Here is a 25,386-nt window from a genome sequence, read left to right as displayed (position 1 = left end):
GGGCTCACCCAGATTGGGGCTTGTGTCACCCAAAGCGAGGCTTGAGCTCACCTGAAGCAGGGGTTGAGCTCTCCCGATCTGGGACTTGAACTCACAAACTGTGAGATCATGACCTGAGCTGAAGTCAGATGCTCAAGACTGAGCCACCCAGGTGCCCAGCCATTACTTCTTCAAATATATTTTCTATGCCAATGATACATATATTATGTATGTATATACAGTAAAACCTTGGTTTGTAAGCATAGTTCATTCCAGAAATATGCTTGTAATCCAAAGCACTTGTATATCAAAGCAAATTTTCCCATAAGAAATAATGGAAACTCAGATGATTCGTTCCACAACTAAAAAATATTCATATAAAAGTGATTACAATACTATAATATAATACAAAACAATAAAGAAAAATATATAAAGTAAAATAAACCAATTAACCTGCACTTAACCTTTGAAAACCTTCATGGCTGGTGTGAGGGAGACAAGGGAAAGGAGGGTTACTGTGTAGGATGACTTTCACTATCACTAACAGAATCACTGCTGTCTCTTGGCTCAATGGAATCTTTTTCTTTTTGTGCAACTTTAACAAGGAATTTATCCAATGACACTTGCTTTTGCCTCTTTTTGAGGATTTTGCAGAAATGTGACATTGTGTTGTCCTTAAACAGATTCATTGCTCACATTGCTACAGCCTTATTAGGATGGTGCTTTTCTACAGAATTTTGCACTGTTTCCCATATCTTACACATCTCCCTAATCTCATTTGAAGTGAGGAATTCCTATGCCTTTTTTTCTTCCTCCTCTGCAGATGAGATGCAGACATGGACTTCTTATAAAATCTTGCAATTCTGGCCACTCACATACTTCATTCGTACTTTTCAATGATTTCCTTCTTAACTTCAACCACAATCATTTCCTTCTTACCACCTTTCTTTTCAACCTTTTTTCTGCAGGGGGGAGCATTGTATATACTTGCATGGATGTTGACTACAGCACAATATTAGTAAACTCTTGTCATATACTGTATTTAATATAACTGGCAATAAGGCAGCAAAGGAAAGGGTCTATAACAGCACGCAGCCTGACCTAGAATAAAGCAAAGCATTCCTAAACTTACTCTTGTATGGAAAAGCAAAGGGCTGTCTGTAGGTACTTTGAAGTGACAAAAAAATACACTAGTGCCAGTTGTGGGCACCTTCCAACATCCTGAAAAATCACTGATTTCTGCCAAATACCGTGCCCTGAGACTGAATATCCAAGCATGGGAGCCGATCACCCACAATCCTGCAGCAAGAGAGGGAGAGAACCATTGGCTCAGTTGTGATCATATGACATTACCCATCACATACTACTCGTATTGCAAGACAATGCTCATTGATCAAGTTAAGATTTATTAGAAATGTTTGCCCATAGAACACTCACAGAACAAGTTACTCGCAATCCAAGGTTTTACTGTATTAGTTTAAATAAAATGGTAATGATATCTTTTCAAAGGAGTTTAAGAAATTCTTACAATTCTAGAACTCATAAGGATATAACATATTAGCCAAAATTGTATTTCCAGATTCTTTTTTAAATGTTTATTTATTTAGAGAGAGTGCACACAAGAGTGGAGGGAGCTGCAGAGAGAGAAGAGAGAGAATCCCAAGCAGTGTCTGCACTATCAGCAGAAACCTGTTGTGGGGCTCGATCTCACGAACCATGAGATCATGACCTGAGCCGAAATCAAGAGTCAGACACAACTGACTGAGACACCCGGGTGCCCCATATTTCCAGATTCTTAACTAACTTTAAAACTTTAATATAGAATTAAACAGATGATCAGGTTAATTAATAAACAATCTCTGGATGCCTGGATTATTTCTAAGAAACAGATGTGGAGGGGCACCTGGGTGGCTCAGTCAGTTAAGTGTCCTACTCTTGGTTTTGGCTCAGGTCATCATCTTACAGTTTGTGAGATCAAGCCCCGCCTTGGGTTCCATGCTGGCAGCTCCGACCTTGCTTGGGATTCCCTCCCCTATCTCCGCCCCTCCCCTGCTCAAGTGCGAGTGTGTGCTTTCTCTCTCTCAAAATAAATAAACTTTTTAAAAAATTTTAAAAAAGAAACATGTAGAAATACTGCTCACTAAGCATAATTTTGATTTGTTCTCATTTCTTAGGATGGCAATATATTAATAAATATGAAAAAATAAGCAAGTGCACTGGATGATTGTTTACTACCTCAGTTTTCTTAAGAGGATATATAGTAAATGCCTATGAAAAAAACTAGCTAAATAATTTTGCATTTCTTTTAGTTTTCTCCTATGTCTGGAGAAAATTTGGTTACTTTCGTTAAAGATGATAATTTATATAATTTGTTGATTATGCCAGGCATTTTTTCTGTTTCGCCAGTAATTAGAACAATGCCTTTAACCTACGCAAAAGCACCCAATTAAATTTTGATGAATCAGTTAATGAATTGACTATGGCAGTGACAGTAAAGACAAAAGTCCAAGACTTAACCTAAAATATGTTTACAACAAGAGGTACTCCCTTTCCCAATTTAAAAACATTTGATTTTGGGGTGTGGGTGGGTTATGGTATTAGCTCCATACATTAGAAGAGAAAGGAAAACTTACAGAGAGAGAAAACTTCAGTGAAGAAAGGAATAGAACTGGAAGGATAAGGAATGAAAGGAAGAAATAAAATTTGATTTTTGACAATGAAAAAGAAAAGAAAAAACTGAAAGAAAATAAAGGGAGGACAAATGAAAAGAGATAGAAAGTGATGGATAAAAGATGGCATTTTGAAACATTAGCCTTTTACTAATGAATGTATTATTAGGAAAAGAACTTCTAGGTCCATGGGACAATGAATTATCAACTATTTAAAATACTAATAATGTGTAATAGTTTCATATTTGGGTTTCAGACAGGTTCCCCTCAACATCTTACTTTCTCCCCCCGCAGCCCCCCACCTTTGCCACCCTTCTAATCCTTGCTCTGTCATTCCTTCCTGTCCCCTTAGGACTGCATGTGCACACACCTAAAGAGATCAAAATATCTATAGAGAAATGCACCCACACAGACGTTTATACCTAGAAACACATATGGTCGGATTCAGGAGACCCACCTTCATAATTTATGTCCACATGATACAGAAAAATACACCCACAAGGAGATATCCACAACCTCAGTTTCCACATGAAGACAAAATGAAGTCTAAACCTCACCGCATTGAGATCAAATATATACAAAATAAAATGTACCCAGAATGAAATAATTATTTCAAGAATCCTTCTGTTATCCCCACATATCATTACACAGAAACACCAGCAAACTCTATGTGCATACCGACTCCTGGCATTTAAATCACTTTCTCTTCTGATCCCACACATTATAATTTTCTCTCTGTTTCAAGCACCAGCTTAAATGCCATTTGCTGCATGAAGGTTTCTCAGATCACTCCAGCCAAAAATAATCTCTCTCCTCTTTATAGGAGACTTATATAGCCATTTGTCTATGCCAGGCACACTCTGAGATAATTTGAGTATTTTTGTATAACTGTCTATTATTTCCTATCAAGCTGAAAACATACAACTTTTAAGTGTTCAGGATAACATTTATTACCCCCCCCACGTGTTATTCATTAAATAGCCTTTAATAGATACTACTTTATACTAATGGGAGAAAACTAAGGCACACATGAGGAAGGGAGATTAGACTGAGAAACAGTGGCACTCACTTTCCTCTGTGATGAAGCTGGGGACTGTGGTCATTGCAGGAGCCTGATGTTTAGGATTGTTCTCCCTGCCTCTGCAGCTGGTTAGGAGGATGGAGACTACTGACTAAGAGGATCAGAAAAGGGAGGAGTAAAAGTCAGCGTTCCTCAGATTTACAATTTAAAAAACTCCCATCTTGTCAAACTCTGTGAGACAGTTGGTTTCTTCAGGATGGACAGACGGTAATCAAACTGAAAAGAATGTGGGGCATGGGGCTGGGTCAGTCAGTGGAGCGTGTAACTCTTGATTTCAGGTTTGTAAGTTTGAGCCCCATGTTGGGTGTAGAGATTACTTAAAAATTGAATCTCTTTAAAAAGAATGGAGGGAGATGGGTGGGAGATGGGCTAGATGGGTGATGGGTATTAAGGAGGGCACTTTTTGTGATGAGCACTGGGTGTTGGATGTAAGTGATGAATCACTGAATTCTACTCTTGAAATCAATATTCCACTGTATGTTAACTAAAATTTAAATTAAAAAAAAAGAATGAGGCATAAATTGTAATACTAATATACTAATTTACACTGGGAAATATAATCCCATGAGACCTGTCATACTCCCACTTGCTGGCCAGGGCATTCTCTTCTTATAGGTTTATTTACATTGAAAGGTACATTCTGGTCAGAGTGAGAAGCCTGTAATCAAGCCAGGAGTGTGAATGGGACAGTCTTAGAAAGGGTCCCCTTTCTTCCTTGTGTTCCTGCATTCTTAACCTTCATTTATAGTTTACTATCTATGTTAGGTCATTACTAGAGCTGACCAAATTTACCTATTGTAGGCAGATTTTTCACAATATCATCCACATAGAATTGCTTTAAATTTTATGGGACTTTTGTTATCACCCCATTTCACTCCCCCCTCCCCACAAGAGCTCTTTCATTTTTAACTGAAATCTGTCGTATATAGGAATTAAATTTTCAGCACATTTAGAAGCATTTCTTTAAATGGGAAAAAAAGGTATATCTTTTTAAAACATTTTTGAAATCAAGACAAGTTTCATTTTTATAAAAGTTTCTTCTAGATATGTTATTTAAGGCAGAGGGAAATGTATTATTTTCTTTCATTGGATGGGTAATGGGTAATATTAATAACAGTAATATTTAATAGAATAACATATTTTATATAAGAATAAAAATTCATTTTTGTAATCATAGTAACATGTTACTTGATGTGATTATGAATATGATCACATCATATTCATTTATTTATATGATATATATGATATATATTTATTCATATATTTATATGAATATGATCACATCATATTCATTTATTTATTATATGAATCATTTATTCATATGAATAAAATTTAATCATTTTGGCTATAAAAAGCTTTATATGTATATTAATTCAAAAGCATTTTTACGTATTTATTTACTTATTTATCTCCTGTCTTCTGACAGTTTTTAGTTGTTAGTAAGGTATTTAAAAGCATTTTACTTTGGAAGATTCTATTTTTAATTATCTTTTTAGTAAGGCAAATTTCAAATATATTACAATAGTTAAGAGAATAACATACCTTCATATACCTGTCACCCAACTTCAATATTTGACATTTATAGGGAACATAAGTTGTTTCTTCTATACCACCACACTATTCCAACTCCACTTATTTTAGAGAGAGAGAGAGAGAGAGAGAGAGCGCAAGCAGGGGAGAGTGGCAGAGGGAGGAAGAAAGCAACCCAAGACTTCATGCCTAGCAGTGAGCCCAACAGGAGCTCCATCCCTTCCCCCAGGGATCATGAGCTGAGCCAAAATCAGTAGATGCTCAACCAACTGAGCCACCCAGGTGCCCCTCAACTCCACTGTTTTGAAGTAACTCTCAGAATCAGAGTTATATCAGTATATTTCAGTATGTAAAAATATACAGACTTAAAAATGAGTGTACTACCATTATCAAATCTAGAAAGTTCACAATAGTTTCTTAATATCATCAAATATCCAATCAGTGCTGGATTAAAGTCTCTTGAATTTCTGTGTCTTTTAAAACAGAGGTTCTGCTCTATTGCTGTCACTTTTTTTTCTATATAATTTTTCTGGTTGAAGAAGCTAGATCAATTACCTGTATTCTTGATTTCAGTAATTGCATACCTATGGTTTAGAATGTTTCTATGTCTTCTGTATTTCCTATTAATTGGTAGTTAGATTCAGGGTTTTATCAGATTTAAGTTCAATTCTTTTTGACAGGAATACTTCATAAGTGGTGTTGTATACTTCCTTTAGAAAATACATAATACCTGGTTATCTGTTCATGGTGTCAGTAATGTTTTTGATTAATGATTAGATCCATTAATTCATTAGAGTTTTCACCATGTTGATTTTGAAGTTTTAAGTTTTTCTAAAACCCAGTTTATTAATTTGTTCTTTTATGAGTTGTACTTTTGGTGTAATATCTGAGAAATCTTTGCCTAACCCAAGGTCACAAGGATTTTCTCCTGTGTTTTCTTCTAGAAGTTTTATAGCTTTAGGTTTTATTTTAGTTCTTTGATCCTTTTTATTTTTATTTTTTTAAGTTTATTTATTTACTTTTGAGAGAAAGAGTATGAGCAGAGGAGGGGCAGAGAGAGGGAGAGAGAATCCCAAGCAGGCTCTGCACTGTCAGCATGCCTGACTCAGAGCTCAAACTCACGAACCATAAGATCATGACCTGAGCTGAAAGCAAGAGTCCGATGCTTACCCAACTGAACCATCCAGGTACTCCAACTTTTTATTTTTGAAGAAACCATTCATTAGAAGGGCTACATCCAGAAAGACCTAAATGTTAAGACAGGAAGCCATCAAAATCCTAGAGAAGAAAGCAGGCAAAAACCTCTTTGACCTTGGCCATAGCAGCTCCTTACTCAACATGTCTCTCAAGGCAAGGGAAACAAAAGCAAAAATGAATTATTGGAATCTCATCAAGATAAAAAGGTTCTGCACTGCAAAGGAAACAATCAGAAAAACTAAAAGGCAGCCGATGGAATGGGAGAAGATATTTGCAAATGACATATCAGATAAAGGGTTAGTATCCAAAATGCATAAAGAGTTTATCAAACTCAACGCCCAAAAAACAAATAATCCAGTAAAGAAATGGGCAAAATACATGAATAGACACTTTTCCAAAGCAGACATCCATATGGCTAACAGACACATGAAAAAATGGTCAACATCACTTATCATCTGGGAAATACAAATCAAAACCACACTGAGATACCACCTCACACCTGTCAGAATGGCTAACATTAAAAACTCAGGCAACAGCAGATGTTGGCGAGGATGCAGAGAAAGAAGACCCTTTTGCACTGCTGGTAGGAGTGCAAACTGGTGCAGCCACTCTGGAAAAAAGTATGGAGGTTCCTCAAGAAAACTAAAAATAGAACACCCTACGACCTAGCAATTGCACTACTAGGTATTTATCCAAAGGATACAGGTGTGCTGTTTTGAAGGGGCACATGCCACATCCAAATGTTCATAGCAGTGCTATCAACAATAGCCAAAGTATGGAAAAAGCCCAAATGTCCATCAACAGATGAATGGATAAAGAAGATGTGGTGTATACACACACACACACACACACACACACACACACACACACACACACTGGAGTATTACTCAGCAATCAAGGAGAATGAAATCTTGCATTTGCAACAACATGGATGGAACTAGAGTGTATTATGCTAAGCGAAATTAGAGAAAGACAAATATCATATGACTTCACTCATATGAGGACTTTAAGATACAAAACAGATGAACATAGGGGAAGGGAAGGAAAAATAATATAAAAACATGGAGGGAGACAAAACATAAGAGACTCTTAAATATAGAGAACAGGGGCGCCTGGGTGGCTTGGTCGGTTAAGCGTCCGACTTCGGCTCAGGTCATGATCTCATGGTCCGTGAGTTCGAGCCCCGCGTCGGGCTCTGTGCTGACAGCTCAGAGCCTGGAGCCTGTTTCAGATTCTGTGTCTCCCTCTCTCTCTGCCCCTCCCCTGTTCATGCTCTGTCTCTCTCTGTCTCAAAAATAAATAAACGTTAAAAAAATTTTTTTTTAATTTAAAATTAAATATAGAGAACAAACTGAGGGTTACTGGAGGGGTCATGGTTGGGGGGATGGGCTAATTGGGCAAGGGGCATTAAGGAAGACACCTGTTGGGATGAGCACTGGGTGTTATATGTAGGGGATGAATCACTGGATTCTACTTACATCATCATTGCACTACATGCTAACTAACTTGGATGTAAATTTAAAACAATAAAAATGAATTTTCAAAAAAAAAAAGGACTACATCCAGTTGAATTTGTTTACACTGACAATTTATCTACTCTACTAATAATACAAAATCTCAGCAAATGCAAATGGCATTCCATGAATAATTCCACAGTTAAAACTAAACATTTCAATTTTATTTTTTTAAGTTTTTATTTTAATTCTGGTTAGTTAAAACACTTCAATTTTAAATGACATGTGTAAAGACCTCTTTTTTTTAAGTTTATTTATTATTTTGAGAGAGGAAGAGAGAGCAAGCACTGTCAGGACAGAGCCTGATAGCAGGACTCAAACTTGTGAACGGTGGGATCATGACCTGAGCCAAAATCAAGAGTCAGATGCTTAACTGACTGAGCCACCCAGGTGCCCATGACCTCTTTATTCATATATTAATCCTGATTTTTTAAAAGGATATATCCATATTTCCTATGGAAAAATTATGTAGACTCTCTCTAAAAAACTTACAAAGATAATATCAAAAAGTAAGCTGTAAATACTGTCATGTATTTTGCTATACTGCCCAAGTCTTAGCACAAGAAGAGCTGCAAATCTTATATACTTGCATAAAGACTTTTGCCCCACAATCAAATGCCTGTCGTTTTTTTTTATTGTAAAAGGTACATAACATAAAATTTACCATTCGAACCATTTTTAAGTGTACAGATCAATGGCATTAAGTACATTCACATTGTTGTGTTTCTGATCCATTTTAAATCTGTATTTGTACATATATTGTGAGAAGAATGGAATGAAATAAATCATGCATCATTGTGAAAAATCGTATGTTCATATATGTGTGAGTCTAAGGACTCTTTCTTCTGTTCCACTGATATATTTATCAATATTTATGCCAATATCACACTGTTGATTATGATAGTTTTATATTTATCAAATCAGGGAGTAATACTCCTTTGTATTAGAGTTATCCAGACAGAAAGAACCAATAGAGTATACATGTGAGATTTGTTGTAAGAAATTGATGTGATAATGTGATAATGAAGAAGTCACACAACCAGCCATCTACAAGCTAGAGACCCATGAGACCCAGTAATGTATTTCTAGTCTGAGTGTAGAAGACTGATATCCCAATTCAAAAACCGGAAGAGAGCATATTCTCCTTACCATACATTTTGTTCTTTTCAGGCCTCCAACGGATTGGGTGAGGCCCACCTGCATCAGAGAGGGCAATCTGCTTTACTCAGTCTACCTATTCAGATGTTAATCTCATTCAGAAATACTCTCACAGATATACCCAGAGTAACACTTAGGCAAATATCTGGGCATCCCATGTCCCAATTAAGTTGACACATAAAATTAACAATCACACCCTAAACTTTATTCTTTTTTTTCTTCAAATTTTGCTATCCAAGGGCCTTTGTACTACCATACAAATTTTAGAATTCTATTACCAGTTTCTGCAAAAGAGCCTTCCAGGATTGCACTGACTCTGTAGATCAATTTGAATGAAATGACATCCTTTTTTTTTTTTTTGATGTTTATTCATTCTTGAGAGACAGAGCATGAGTGTGGGAGACATAGAGTGAGAGAGGGAGACACAGAATCCAAAGCAGGCTCCAGGCTCTGAGCTGTCAGCACAGAGCCTGATGCGGGGCTCGAACTCACGAACTATGAGATCATGACCTGAGCCAAAGTCGGACCTTAACCAACTGAGCCACCCAGGTGCCCCTAATGACATCTTAACAATACTAAGTCTTCCTTCCCATGAACAAAGCATACCTCTCCATATATGGGGTCTATAAATTTCCTTAGAAGTATTTATAGTTTTCACATTTATACTTTTATAGTGTAAGTCTCTCACATCTTCTGGTAGATTTATTCCTAAATTTGTCATATTTTTGGTAATATTGTAAATTGTATTTAAAAAAACTTTAATTTCTGACTGTTGCAAGCACATAAAAATCCAACTGGTTTTGGTACATTGATCTTGTATCAGCCTTGCTAAATTCACTTACTAGTTCTAATAGCTTTTTAATAGATTCTATAACACTTTCTGCATAAACAATCATGCTATTTGCATATTAAGGCAATTTTACTTCTTCTTTTTCAATATGGATGCTTTTATTTCTTTTCTTGCCTAATTAAACTGGCCAATACATCTAGTGCAATGTTGAAAAGAATGGTTGAGAGTGGATGTCCCTGATCTTAAAGCAGAAAGTATTGTCTTTCCCCATTAGTGAGTTTTTTGTAGATGTTCTTTATTAGACTGTGAAAGGTCCTTTCTATTTCAAGATTACTAACACTTTTTATGAAGAATGGATGTTGGATTTTTTGTCCAATACTTTTTCTGCATCTATTGGGATAATCATATGGTTTTATTTTTTAGTTTTTTTAACTTGTTGGATTTCAGTGATCAATTTTTGACTGCTAAACCAACCTTGCATTCCTAGGATAAAGTATCTTGGTCATTATGTATTATATATTTTACATATTGTTGGATTCAAATGGTAAAATATTCTTAAAATTTTTTGTGTATGTGTTCATGAAGAATATTGGTCTTTAATTTTCTATTCTTGTAATGTCTCTGTTTAGATTTGGTATCAAGGCAATGCTGGTCTCAATTAATAGAGAAGTATTCCCTTGTCTTCAAATTTCTGGAAGAATTTGTGTATAATTGGTACTATATCTTTCTTAAATCTTTGGTAGAGTTCACCAGTGAGGAAATATGGTCTTGGCGTTTCCTTCATAGTGATTTTTTTTTTACGATAAGATTTTAACTAAAAATCCTCTTTAAATAGATGGATGTATGGTTATTTGGGTTATCTGTTTCTTGTTGAGTAGGGTTTGATGATTTGTGTCACAGAATTTGTTTAGTTGTCAATTAACATGTTAAATTTTATTTATTTATTTATTTATTTATTTATTTATTTAGAGGGTACAAGTGAGTGAGAGGCAGAGAGAGAGGGAGAGAGAGAGAGAGAATCCCAGTAGCCAAGACATGGAAACAACCTAAGTGCTCATCAATAGGTGAATGGAAAAAGAAGATGTGATTATATACATATATGGGGTATATTATTGAGGCATAGAAAAGAAGGAAAAATCTTGCCTTTTGCAACAGCATGAATGAATATCGAAGGCATTATGCTAAGCAAAAATAAATAATGAAAGACAAATATTATATTATCTCACTTACATGTGTAACCTAATAAACTCTTGAACCTGAGAACAGTTTGGTGATTATCAGTCAGTGGCAGGTGGTGGAGAGTAGAGGAAAAGAAAGAAGGTGGTTAAAAGGTACAAACTTCCAGTTATAAGATTAATAAGTTCTGGGGGCGCCTGGGTGGCTCAGTCGGTTGAGTGTCCGACTTCAGCTCAGGTCACGATCTCGCGGTCTGTGAGTTCGAGCCCCGCGTCGGGCTCTGGGCTGATGGCTCAGAGCCTGGAGCCTGCTTCCGATTCTGTGTCTCCCTCTATCTCTGACCCTCCCCCATTCATGCTCTGTCTCTCTCTGTCTCAAAAATAAATTAAAAAAAATTTAAAAAAAAATTAATACGTTCTGGGGGTCTAATATATAGCATGGTGACTATAGCTAACAATACTATATTGTATATTTGAAAGCTGATGAGAGAGTAGATTTAATTTCAAAGTTCTCATCATAAGAAAAAAAATGTAACTATGTGAGGAGATGGATGTTAAACTTATTGTGGTAATAGTTTCTCAATATATACATAAATTATTATGACGTACACCTTAAACTAATACAATGTTACATGTTAATTATATCTCAGGATAACTGGGTGGCCGGTGCTGTTGCTAGTATCCCCCAAATATACATCCAGACCTTAGTGCTTTATTGCTTGAGGATTATTTTTGATATTAATATGTAGATTGCTGGGCCCTGCCTCTAAATATTCTGATTCATTAAATCTGGGATGAGGCCAGGAAATCTATATATTTTACAGGCTTCCCAGTAATTCTGATGTAAGGCCAGGATTGAGAGCCAGTGGAACAGATGACGTTTTAAAGTTTCTGTCACTAAGAGGTCCCTGGACTAGGAGAATTGAGTGTGCACGTGCTGCCCTCTAGTGTCTCTGGCTGCTTGCTACACTCACTGCATACTGTAATCTGCTGCATGAGCACTGGTGGTCTTGCTGCCTGACACTTCTCTAGGGCTTCCTGTCCAGCGCCCTGCAAATCTTAACTCTTGGACATTAATAAAAACGCTCATATATAAAAATGTTGCTGCTGAATATCACAACTGTGATTCTCTGTTCCCAGTACCTTGGCACATCTAAGGTGTTCAACAATATTTCCTGATGAGACACAGCAAAACTCCTTTGTAAGGTTTGTGTGGAGGGACAAACTCACATCAGTGGCATGTCTCTCAGGATTTTTCTGTATGGAGTTGTAATATGACCCATGGTACATTTGAGTCAATAAATTAACAGTTTCCTGAAGAAATTCTACTATTACAATAATTGTACCAATGTAGCACAATCATGGAAGCAGAGTCTGGCTTTAGCAAGTTTTCTAGAAACAAATGAATATGAATCTATAGTTGTGTAGCCCTCCAGAGTCCGTAGAGTGTTTTCAGGTACCTCCTCTCCCTTGTTTGCTGTTCACTCTAAACATAAAGCAGAAAGAGCAAATGTGAAGATCCATGCCCACATCATTGATGTGGTCATTACATGAATGTGCCTTTGTTTGGGAAAACACTGGTCCCACTGTCCTAACCACTCAAGAACCCTTCATCACTGAGTATCAAATCAGTAAATAAACCTGTACTAAAGGCCTACCCTGAAAAAACACATAAGACTGTCTTTGGCTCTAACTCCTGAGCTCTGAGACAGAGGAGCAAGGGTGGGTGAGTTGCCACAGAGGAGTTTGCAGCAGATGGTTTTAATGGCTTAGTGGGATGGCAGTGGCTGTGGGCTATCTGTAGGGTGAATAGTGCACTGGTTGGAGCAGGTGCAAAGTTTGCAGAATTTGATGGTTTTGCCTTGAGTGAGAGGTTAGGCTAATGGGAGACTGAGAACTGTTTCAGCAGTAAAAAGGCTGCAGCAGCTGTAGAAAGCAGGGGCTGGTTTGATAGGAGATACAATATTTGTTCACCTCCTTTTCATCCCATTGGTGAGGGTGAGTGTCCTGGAGGTCTGGGGATGGCTGAACTCACAGCACTTGACACTGGACCTATGAGACTGACAGCAGTTTATTAATCACATATAATCACAGCCCAGGAGAAGAGGACACCAAACACCATACAGGGCCATGTTAAGTCAGGTTAATGGAGGACAGAACTTTTGCAGTAGCATAGAGGGCAGCCACAGCTGCAGGGAGCAGGAGCAGGTTGGGTAAAAATAATAAAAATAAAATATTCAAGCTACATTGTAGGTATATCAACCTGCTACTGAAAAGCTTATGCAGGGGCACCTGGGTGGCTCAGTCGGTTAAGCATCTGACTTCAGCTCGGGTCATGATCTTACGGTCTGTGAGTTTGAGCCCCACATCGGGCTCTGTGCTAATAGCTCAGAGCCTGGAGCCTGCTTTAGATCCTGTGTCTGTCTCTCTCCCTGCCCCTTCCCTGCTCGTTCTCTCTCTCTCTCTCTCTCTCTCTCTCTCTCTCTCTCTCTCTCTCTCAAAAATAAACACTAAAAAATTTTTAAGCTTATGTAAGCTGATTTTTGTTCACTTGTCATTCAGTGCTCTGTGGTTGAAAAAGTCTTCTCATTTTTGTGTTATGGAATTTGCAAGTTCAGGAGAGATGTTAAAATGACTGAAATTTATCCCATCATCAGGGTGAGACTATTCTTAAATTATCTTAAATGTAAGGATGTATTTGTTTTAATTTTGTTCTATTAAAAGGACACTTAAGAAAAACATTCACTATTCTTTATTTCTGTCAAATCATTTTTGGAGTATTTTTCCCTTGTAGCTAATAAAAATCCCTCATACTAATGATTGGTGCAGGGTTTTTTTTTTTTTGCCTTTTGTATCTTAAACTGTGGTGTATATACTTAACATACAGTTTATTTTTTAAACTATTTTTAAGTGTATAGTTCAGTGTCACTGAGTACATTTATAATGTTGTGTGCTGTCATCACCACTATCCTTTTTCAGAACTTTTTCATCATCCTAAAGAAAAACTCTGTACACACTGAATAATAACTCCTTAATCTCCACTTCCCCAACTCCTAGTAAGATTGATTTTTTATTCATGTGAAGTAGTCTTATCTTTGTAACTCAGTTTTTAAGTGTCTTGAGAGCAGGCAGATAACACAACTCAAATGTCTTTGTGCCTTTGACACTTGCCCAACTTAGGGATGAACACAGATTGAATGCTCATTACATCTGTTTAGTGGTGGACTGGGTGCTGGAGGAAGGACCAAATAGCACTTTCAGAGATTTTGAGCCCAACAATTTTGTGGGTGTGGGACCATTCTCATCAGGGCAAGAACTTAAGGAAATTCAGAAGTCCTAGAATGTTGGAGGCATTTCACATTGTTGACAGGGGCCATAAAGTTAACATTCAACCAAAGAAACTACAAGTTTGTAGCCTTTAATCAAAAGTTTTACCAATGATCCATCTCCATGAATAGGCAGGATGCTATAAGATCTGTAGAGGCTGTTCTAGAAAATCAAGCTCCAGAAGTGAGCCTCAATTATGTGCCTCCTGGAAGGCAGTATTTACAGTCTTTTCCCACCCATCCCAAGCTTGACCATAGACTTGGAGGAATCCTTCTTTAACTCTCAGAAAGTTATTTTATAGCCAAATTATGGAAAGAGCCTAAATGTCCATCAACTGATGAATGGATAAAGAAATTGTGGTTTATATACACAATGGAATACTACGTGGCAATGAGAAAAAATGAAATATGGCCTTTTGTAGCAACATGGATGGAACTGGAGAGTGTGATGCTAAGTGAAATAAGCCATACAGAGAAAGACAGATACCATATGGTTTCACTCTTATGTGGATCCTGAGAAACATAACAGAAACCCATGGGGGAGGGGAAGGAAAAAAAAAAAAAAAAAAAAAAAGAGGTTAGAGTGGGAGAGAGCCAAAGCATTAGAGACTGTTAAAAACTGAGAACAAACTGAGGGTTGATGGGGGGTGGGAGGGAGGGCAGGGTGGGTGATGGGTATTGAGGAGGGCACCTTTTGGGATGAGCACTGGGTGTTGTATGGAAACCAATTTGACAGTAAATTTCATATATTAAAAAAAAAAAAAAGTTATTTTAAAAGATAGTATCTAGGGGCACCTGGGTGGCTCAATTGGTTCAGTATTGGAATCTTGATTTGGGCTTGGGTCATATTCCCAGAGTTGTGGGATTGAGCCCTACATGGGGCTCTGTGCTGAGCATGGAGCCTGCTTAAGATTTTCTCTCTCTTTCTCTGTCTCTCTCTTTCTCTCTCTCTCTCCTCTCTGTCTCTCTCTCTCCCTCCCTCCACCCCTCTGCCCCTTCCCCCTCTTGTGCACTCTCTCTGCAAAATAAGTTTTAAAAAAAAGACAACAGCTATATCCTTTCCTTGACACATCAAACATGATCCTCTTCTTGAACCTCTTAATACTGACCATCAATTGCCTGTAACATCAAAATCCTCACTTTCTAACACTTAACAAGATAATGGATGTCCTATCCTCTTGTGTGTTTTTTAGTTATCCTCCCAGTACAGGTGATGTAGTTTATGGAGTTATTCTGACCTAATCACTATCTCTCTTATAGGGCATGCAGTATACATAAAGATTCATTATCTAAGGATAGATGCCAGATTTTTGTCTTTTTTTAAGTTTATTTATTTATTTTGAGAGAGAGCATACACATACGTGCACTCAAGTGGGAGAGAGGCAGAGAGAGAGAATCCTAAGCAGGTTCTGTGCTGACAGCACAGAGTCTGACATGGGGCTTGAACTCACAAACCATAAGATCATGACCTGAGCCAAGATCAAGAGTCAGATGCTTAGCTGACTGAGCCATCCAGGCACCACACCAGATTGTTGTCTTACAGAGAGAACTGAGCCATCAGGTTATAGGGAATAGAGCATGAAAGTATATACTTCCCATGACGTTGGCACCTCTAGGCCCAGATTCTGCAGCTCATACAGAGACAACCAGAGACCTTCATCTGAAACACTGAATCACATAAGCTTCTCCTAGACAAATAAAGGCCTGTGATGTCTGCATGCCTTTTGAAATAGGAGAGCTTTGTGATGTAGTCTGGTGATCTGGTTCCATCTTCTGTGAGGCAGAGATGACAAGGTCTAGAATTTGGGGGCATTAGGTGCCAAGTTCTTGAAAGTCTAGGAAGAGAGATGGCTCGTCAGGTTTAGATTATGTTGAGCCCTACCTTTATTCTGTGGGATGTTGGATATCCCTTATATGCTTATGGCTCCATTATTATTATTGCATTAATTATTTGGCAAGTGAAAAAGAGCCACCAAGAATTAAGGTTGGGACCTAACAGGAGCTGTTGCCGGGTAGGGAAACACAATGACCATGACTGAACCAATTAAGCCACAAACAAGAAGAATTTATCTCTTTACTTTTTCCTGTGACACTTACCCCTACTTTTTTATGGGGTTTTCTCAGTGAATCCAAGAACAGCTCAAAATTTGGGTGATTCTTCTGGTTGGGAGACATTGAGGGCCTGGATAGCTAAAGTCCTTTGGCTACTGGACTTCTTATCCTTTAATCTGTTCCTCTTTTCTCCTGTCTCATTACAACCTCCCCCACAGGACTTGTTCAGAGAATGGGGGTGGAGGTTATGGAGTATGGAAGAGCCTCAAAATAAATTAGAAATAAGAGAAGGGAAATGATGGAGTGAAAAAGATAGAGTAGGGAAAAGAATGGTAGGAGGGTGTGTAAAATTGGAATACAAAAAACATTTGGGAAATATTTACAGGTTTTGTTTGTTTCATTTTAGACACAAAGAGTAAAGGTGCCCAGCTTAATACTCTAACTTTTTTGTTTTCAAGCGTCACCGGAGAGTCAAACAAAGAGCTAAAGATAGAACATCAAGAGGTAAAGTTCTAGTTTTCCCTCTGACTCCCTTCACTATGGGCAAGATTCCCCTGATTCATGTCCCCTGGTGCCAGGAACCAGGTGCTCTAACCACTGAAGGGTCTAATTGCCTCAGCTGACAAATTCTTCCAGATTTTCTTGGGTGTAAGATTCTCCATCTTACCCCATCTGCTGGTAATGAAGAATGAGGAAGTAGGACAGAAGCCCTTACTAATTTTTTGATCCTGTGGAAATCACTTAATCTCTCAGTCTGTGATTCATGAAATGGGTCCTGCCTCACTCACAGTGTGGTTTTGATGATCAGATGAGATTAGGTCCAGGACAGCATGATACAACTGGTTAAGTTGTACACAGACATGCCTGAGAGCATTTACTGTTGGGGTTTCGAATCTCCTCTTACTCAAAGGCCTTCAGCTTCCTATAGGACGTCCCTTCAACTTCCCATAGGATGCCCCTGTATCCTCTCATTCCTTGTAACACTGTCTCCTGGTTTCTCAGCTAGGAGACTTTCCCGGGAAGAAGCTGAGAAGCCATGGGAGCTGCTCTCTGTCATGAAAAGGTGACCACTTGCTCTTTGCAGTCTCCAAACTCCAGCCTGGCCCGTCATCATTTCTGTGCTTGGCCTGGGGCAGGGATGAGGAGAGGGATAATGGCTGGGTGGGAGTAAGACACAAGTGGACACTGAGCACAGTTGAGAGGGTTGCCAGGGCAGAGGGGGACCAGGTGTCTCAGGAGAGAGGAGTCTCCCAGTTCTGCTATGGGCTCAGTTCACAGTGGTCCTGGAACTCAGGATTTCACTAGTATGTAATTCATTAAAGACTCTACATGAGTTTGCACTCAGCCACAAGACAAGTTATCCAGTCAAGAGAATAGACAAATGTGAGCATAACTAAATGTCCATTGTCATATTCCCTTTACAGTTACAATCATTCAAGGGCAGACCTGTGGAACCTGTTGACATTACCTCCATGGTTTTGTCTTGGGGGAGGCCAGTTCCTGGGACAGCCCTCAGGAAAGAGCCTGTCATCTTATCCTCTTCTTAAAGTCTCTAGAGAATGGGACTGGCTCTGAAGGGATGCTATGAACAGGACCTGGGACACCCCATAGTCCCCAGAATGTAGAGTTCCCACAAAGACCTCATTTTCCACAGTTTAGAAATACCGAATACAGGCTGTGGCCTTCTTAACCCCAAAGGAGACTGACTTCAGAATCTACCTGGTCATGTTCCCAGTGATGCCCCATCAGCTAACCATTGGCTTCCCCTCCACCCCCACCTGGTTCCCTTCTCCTAGTTCAGCTTCTCAACACAGGTCAACAGAGAACTCACCTCACCTCCCAGTCTGTCATGGCCCTGTGCTCCCATGGGCTGAGACCTTGCCCAACAAGGTCCAGACCCTCAGTCCAGCCCAATATAACTTACCAGTGGCATTTTCCTTGGAGGAAAAGGAGATGGGTAAACACCCTGGGGGTACAAGCCCCCAAGGTTTCCAGGACTAGGAGAAAGCAGGCCCAATCTCCAGGCCATACGCATTCAGAGAAGCAGGTGTCACTCCATCAGTAATGGTTGCCATCTTCCCTTCCCAGCCAGGGCTGGCTTCCTAAGGAGGGAAGTGTTCGGCGGCTCCTGTGTGCAGATCCTTCCTGCCCCATTTGCAATGCTGTGGCTCTGGAGATTCAGCAGTTGCTGGAGGGTGAGAACACCCTGATCTCTCCCCCTTCATCAGGGCCATCACAAGGCTCCTCTTGCCTAGAGATTTTGTCCATGTCTAGTCTCTCTTTGGAGCAGAGTCAGGGTTCCCTGCACTCCAAAGATCTTCCACTTCCATCTGTAACCTCCACAATGTCACAATTAATGGATCAGAAATGCTTAACACAGTCAGCTGCTCAGTCAGCCAGTGTCAGCATCCCAGACCACCAGGCTGAAGGCCTCTGGCAAAAAAAGGGATTTCAAGTGCCAGATGTGCCCTGGGATGCAGGAGCTCTGTCTTCTTCAAGACTTGAGGAGCCTAGGACTCCTGTGATTCAGCAGGACAAGAGGAAGAGCCATTCCGAAGGTGTACTAAAGAAACAAGGTCAGCTGCCCTTGAATATGTGATTCTCTCTTTTCCTAAATCCAGAGCTCATGAGCCTAAAACTACCCCCATTGCCTTACATTTTCCTATTTCCCAAAATCCCTGAGACATGTTTATAAATGCATGCAAGATCTTTAGAAGAATTCCTGTGGCAGCTTATAACACAGCCCCCAATATTTTCCAAGCCTGGGGGGGGGGGGGGGAGAGAACCATTTATTTCATCATAAATGCTACCTCTAAGGCCTCTATTGAAAATATGGGCTATTTCTTGAGCTGGTTTCATGAAAGTTGAGCCAGTCCACCCAAACTTTCTGGGTTATTGAAGGATCCACTGTGAATCAAGAGCAAATATTGCTGCAAGCAAATCCCAAACTCCATTGCTCTGGCTCTACCCTCTACCACATTTTAGTTTCTAAGTGGTTTCTGCCCATTGCCTTGGGGACCCGCTGAGGCCTCAGTGTGCTATCTGCAGCAGAAACAGCTACCTTGCTATGGTTCCTCTTTTCTGCACAATGAGTCCCTGGTCTGCCCATAAAGATTTCTTCACAAAAGGGGGTCCCCAGTCCCTTTTTCCTCAATAATTTCTTCTTAATCTCTGTACTGATGAAAATTTCTTCCATATAAGTTAGCCCCGCCTTCTTCCCACATTCCCCAATTTGGGCCTCTCCATCTGACTATCAACAAACTGCTATCAATCTCCCATTTCCTCTTCTGGTCAAGTGTGAAGCCTTAGAGTGGCACCAGCTGCAAAGGCAGCCCCAGCTTCAGTGGAGGTTGCCAGCTGTTGCCCAGAAATATCTGCAGATGCAAAAAGCCATACAACATAAGCCCTGAGACATGTTTCTGCCTGTCCCTATGGGCCTACCAGTTAGGAGAACCCATCTCAGTCCTTAAGAGAGAGGTGGTGTTTCCCTAGAACATGCTCAGAGCTGCTAGAGTTCTCCCTTCAGAAGTGGTTGATTTAGCAGGTTGATTCACTATTGCTGGGGCCTGCCCCAGAAGATCCAGAAGTCCATCCAGTTGCTCCTGTCCCCTGCTGACCAGCAGCCCCTGCCCCAGAGCAGCACACTGACCAGCATAAGTGTCCTGTACCTTTAAGACCTAGAGGCCAGTGGGGACAATGACCTGTTCTGATCCATTGTGGCAGCAGGGACAGTTCACAGTTGCTTGCCCAGGCTAAGGCAATGTTGCAGAGCTACATTTACTATAAGTGTGGGAAGATCTGCTAGGGCATTGTTCCTGCCCATGTTTGCAGCTGTGGGACTGCAAATCATTGGGTCTGCCACATTCCAAGAGTCCTGGCAGCAGCTAGGTTCCCTTGTGCCCCAGAAAGTAAGTGCCTAGACATGGAGCAATCAGCCTCTACATGGATCAGGGATTGATGTAGTTAATTCTGATATGCCTTGATCAGCAGCAACAAGCCTCACCTGATGCTGTCACTGATCATCCTGATCAGCACCTGCCTGGGTATCTTCCCAAGAAGCCACTGAGAAACTGGAGACAATTTTTGGCCTCCCTGTCAGGGCTTTCAGCTCTTTATTATGTGGCTTTCTTCAAGGCCATGGCCCTGGCAATCACTAGCCAATTTGCAATCATAGAGATATGCCTGGGGCTGTTGAGGGCCCAGTAGAACCTATGGCTCACCAGCACCTAAAAAGCAATGTATAAGTCCTGGGTCAGGCTTTCCGGATGCCAATGAGACTTGTGCAGACAGTGTGCAGAGACTTAAATATAGTTGAATGGAGATGGTGCCTTTAGAGAGCCAGATATCCTGCTGGCCCTGCTCATTCAAAATACCCATCTTGGTGAAACTAAATTTTTATCTGAAAAAGAAATTCCTGGAGATATATTTGGGAAGTCCTACAAAGACAAGGGAGTCCAAGGAAAAAGTTGTGGCTGTCCCAAGGAATATCTGTGCCTATGAGTCCTTTAGGAGTCTAAACAACCAAAGAGGGGCGCCTGGGTAGCTCAGTCAGTTAAGTGTCCAATTTTGGCTCAGGTCATGATCTCACAGTTCATGAGTTCGAGCCCCGTGTTGGGCTTTGTGCTGACAGCTCAGAGCCTGGAGCCTGCTTCGGGTTCTATGTCTCCCTCTCTCTCTGCCCCTCCCCTCTTGTTCTCTCTCTCTCTCTCTCTCTCTCTCTCTCTCTCTCTCTCTCTCTCTCTCCCCCTCTCTCAAAAATAAATAAAACATTAAAGAAAATTTAAACAGTGAAGGAAAAACATTGCTTCAGGATCTTCCCATCCCACCAGGTGTTCCATGTGCTCCAGAATGGTCCACCTTAAAGAAGAGCTTGCAGTTAACTAAGGCAGTGTCAGGGAACCAAAAGCATGCTAGTCCTTATGGTCCTGCCCACTGGGCCTCCAAGATCTTACAACCCAGTGGGGACATGAAAGGGGCCCAGGTGCTTTGTGTTCAGCTGGAGGCCAGTGTGAACAACCTTGGCCTGGAGGAACCCTGGAACCCTTAGCCCCTGCAAGGGTGAGGACAACTCCCTGCCCAGCAGAGAAAACAGGACCCAGGAAAAGTGAAGAAGAGAATCACAAACAAGGGAGTGCAGCAGTGAGGCTGTCCCCAGCTGGATAAAACATTTACTCTGCTGAGGTTCAGGGGCTAGGAGGGACTCTTATAAATAGAACCCTCAAAGCCCCTGACTTCCCAAATGTATCTCCAGGATCTTTCTTTTTTATTTATTTATTTTTTAAACATTTATTCACTTTTGAGACAGAGCGCAAGCAGAGGAGGGGCAGAGAGACAGAGGGAGATACAGAATTCCAAGCAGGTTCCAGGCTCTGAGCTGTCAGCACAGAGCCCCTCAGAGCCCAGTGCAGGGCCTGAGCCCACGAACTGTGAGATCATGACCTGAGCTTAAGTTGGATGCTCAACTGACTAAGCCATCCAGGTGCCCCTCTCAGGATCTTTCTTAAGTAAAATTTTAGTTAGGTCAGGATGGTTGCCTTGAGTGAGTTGGAACTAGCAAGAATCTGTCTGGGTCTGCAGAGCCACCATTTCCATACTCTCAGCTGATTGATTCCTTTCAGCACCTTCACCAGTTTCTTCCTCACTGTTAGTTCCTAGAGCATCCCCTAGGATACCTTGGGTCAAAAGGCCAGATGAGAATGGTCTGTAAAGCTGTTAAAGCAAGCTGAATGACCTCACCCAAACAAGGATTCTTCAGAATGCCAAAACTGGAGTGACCAGAGCTTAATGGGTCAGACCTTACATTATCAACTTACTGGACAATTATTTGCTGGGCCAAATTTTACAAGCTCAGCATTTAAAGGGACTACATTTTTGAGATCCAAACTTTGCAGGGCCAAAACTTATAGGGCCACACTTTCTGGGGTCAAGAGCTGTAGGATCTGATAAAAGCAGCCCATATTCACAAGATCCCATTCTTCTAGAAGCTGCAGAAACTTGCTTGGGAAATAAGATGAAGCTCTTTCCACACTGGATTAACCCCGAGGTGAAAGGTCAAAGGCATAAGGAATCCATTCTCTCTAAGGATGAGACAGTGGCTAAAACCATGACAAAGAAGGTTGAGAAGAGTCCACCCTCCACCAAACACCCTGTGAGAGGAGCCAAGTGGGAGAAAAAAACAGAAGAGGAGGGCATAACCTTCTTTGATGTCCCCCAGTCTCAGGACAATGAACTAAAGCAACAACCCCTTCAGTCCAGATGCTCTTGGCTCCTGGGCCTTCCCTACAACAACTCCAAGCACTGTCCTCAGCTGACTGGTGACACTCAACCAGAACATCCACCCCAGATCTCAGCTCTTACCTCGGCAGAAGGTACTGGTCTATACAAAGAGAATACCCAATCCAGGAAAAAGGAGTTCATAGGTTCCCAATCCTCTGCATTCCCATGAAAAAAGGTTGTCATCATCATTTCTGTTAATGTGCAGGTGAAGCAGGACCCTCTCCAAATATACTCTATACCTCTAAGCAAAGAACCACCTGTTTGTCCTCCTTATTTTCAAGGCTGTATGTGATGGAGAAAGTAGAGAAAGTAGATAGTAATTCCGATATGGCATAGGAGCTTAGACTCATATTTCAGATAGGTCAGCATTCCACACCACTCTTTCAGTCCCACCTTGGACTGTAGATAGAGGGACTTGAGCAGAGAAGGAAGACCCTTGTCTAAGGTGCATTGAAGGTGCATCAGGCTTGAATTCTATCATGTCTTGCCATGCCATCTATGGGTCCCAGAGAAACAATGTGGGCATGATGACAGTATAAGAAGTAGTGGCCAGGAATGTAGTACGTTTTTGGCCTATAGGCATAATTCACCAATAACTTCTATATATGCCCACAATCTGAAGGGAAGGTTTTTAGGAAGTGTCATAGTGCTCCATCCTTGATAAACACAAAAGCACATAGATAATATGACATGTGCCAGAAGCAAATGATGGGATCTCTCCTCTTTGTGCCCTGTTGTTATTCATTAAATATTTAAGGGCTAACCCATCTGGGAGTCTGCTGTAGCCTGTTGCCAATTTGATCCCCGTTGCCTTTCAGTTGGATGGGATAAATGCCTGCTAGAATGAAGATCAGTTGATGAGAAGGTTCCCAAAAGGGTTACAATAAAATTGACTTTGATCTGAGTCTTTCAATCAACAGTTCAAATATTCACTTCCTTACTATGTGCCAGGTAATATGCCAGATACAAGGAACACAATAGTGAATACTACACAGGACTTCCTCCATTGAGTTCATGGAATCACGGAGTATATAGTCAAATAAAAATTAACTAAAAGCAGTGTGGTAAGAACTGGTAGAGGAAGTAGGTGAAAATACCCAGGAGGGAACTTAACCTAATTTGGCAGGAGGAGGGGGTTTATGGAAATTTTCCTAGAAGAGGTGATATGTAGACTGAGTTTCAAAGGGTAAGAAGAAGTTAGCCAGGAAGCACATGGGGGGGTCTCTGGGTTTCCCCATGCTGAGAGTACAAAATGAGCAAATGTATGGTGTCAAGCAAATAGGCATGCTATGTAAGAGAACAGTGACTTGCTAGAGAAGTGCTTATAATCAATCAAAGGCATATTAAAATGTTTTAGAGATCAAAATGAAGTTGCCAAGATGGAGAATGGGTGGCATTCACTCATGCAGTTTTTCATTCCTTCAACTAATATTGAGCACCTACTATACGCCACATACTTGTATAGGCACTGAGTATACAGCAATGAACACAAGAGGAAAAAACAATGTCTTTAATGAGCTTATATTGATGGTACACTAGGAAGGGAGATAAAAGAAGCATAATTTAAAAATATAATATATAGAAGATGATCAAATGTATGCAAAAAATCAGGATAAGAGGTTTGGGGAAGACTTAGGTGGGGTGCAGTTTTAAATAGGGGGTTCAAGCCAGGTCTCATTAAAAAATTAGCGTGGGCATGGACTAGAGAGAGATGAGAGAATAAATCACTTGAATGACTGAGGAAATTTCAAGTCAGAAACATGAATTGTCTGGAGGCTGGAGCATGCCTGAGGTATTCCAAGGAAGGACAGTGAGCCTGAAGCAGAGTAATCTAGGGGGAAAGTAATAGAGGACAAGGTCAGAGCAGTAAAGGGGCCAAATGGGGAAAGGCCTAGAAGATCATTGCAAAGACACTGATTTTTTGAGCAAATGGAAGTTGCTGTTAGGTCTCCTTAGATCTAACTAATGTTTTACTTTATTTTATTTTTCAATATAAAAATGATTTTATTTCTATTATACAAATGAAATAGAGGTTAAAATTTCAAAAAATACAATTTTCAATAACATCAATGTATGGAAATACTTAAGAATAAATCTGACAGGGAGGAGCCACGATGGCAGAACAGCATGGAAGTTTTCTGTGTGTCTCACGTCCATGAAATACAGCCAGACCAACACTAAACCATCTTGCACACCTAGAAAACTGATCTGAGGATTAACAACAAACTGCACAACCTGAACCACAGAATTCAGCAGGTACACGACGCGGAGAGGTAAACTTGGGGAGCGAGAAGCCGCAGGAAGGAAGGTACTTTTGCAGGTGGAGAGAACACGGAGAAGGTGGGTGGAGAATATGGGAAAAGCATCCCTCCCCAAAAGCAGCTGGAGAAAAAGTGGAAAATTGGAAGCAGCCACAGGGACTAAACTAAAAAGGGAGAAAGGAGAAAGGAGAGGGTTTAAATTCCATTAAGATGTAAACACGGGGAGCTCAGAGAGTCTGCAACTCCGCAGCTCGATACCTGGTGGTGCTCTGGTGGGAAGGGCAAATCCCCAGGAGCAGAGTGGGGTCAGGGAGGTTCTTGGGCCTCACGGGGAGAAGCCATCCCACTGCTGGAAGGACATTTGGTAGAGGTTGTGAG

At 40.4% G+C, this 25,386-nt stretch overlaps 2 protein-coding genes across 2 annotated transcripts in view; one reads left to right on the top strand and one right to left on the bottom strand.

The window, feature by feature from the left end:
* SPATA31F3 (SPATA31 subfamily F member 3) overlaps window positions 1-23,660 on the top strand; it is a 61,825-nt gene extending 38,165 nt beyond the window's left edge. The window contains exons 2-5 of the mRNA XM_078436725.1: window positions 16,930-16,975; window positions 17,474-17,534; window positions 18,560-19,047; window positions 22,453-23,660. Coding sequence (XP_078292851.1) covers window positions 17,527-17,534; window positions 18,560-19,047; window positions 22,453-22,916 — 960 coding nt within the window. The 5' untranslated portion in view covers window positions 16,930-16,975; window positions 17,474-17,526 and the 3' untranslated portion in view covers window positions 22,917-23,660. The remainder of the gene's footprint in view (window positions 1-16,929; window positions 16,976-17,473; window positions 17,535-18,559; window positions 19,048-22,452) is intronic.
* The window catches only part of PHF24 (PHD finger protein 24), a 197,998-nt gene that overhangs the window by 102,848 nt on the left and 69,764 nt on the right, over window positions 1-25,386 (bottom strand). The window lies entirely within an intron of this gene.

The sequence above is a fragment of the Panthera onca genome, chromosome D4, assembly GCF_046562875.1.
Source record: "Panthera onca isolate mPanOnc1 chromosome D4, mPanOnc1 haplotype 2, whole genome shotgun sequence".
In the NCBI taxonomy this organism is placed as follows: Eukaryota; Metazoa; Chordata; class Mammalia; order Carnivora; family Felidae; genus Panthera; species Panthera onca.
This window is presented reverse-complemented; position numbering and strand designations above follow the sequence as displayed.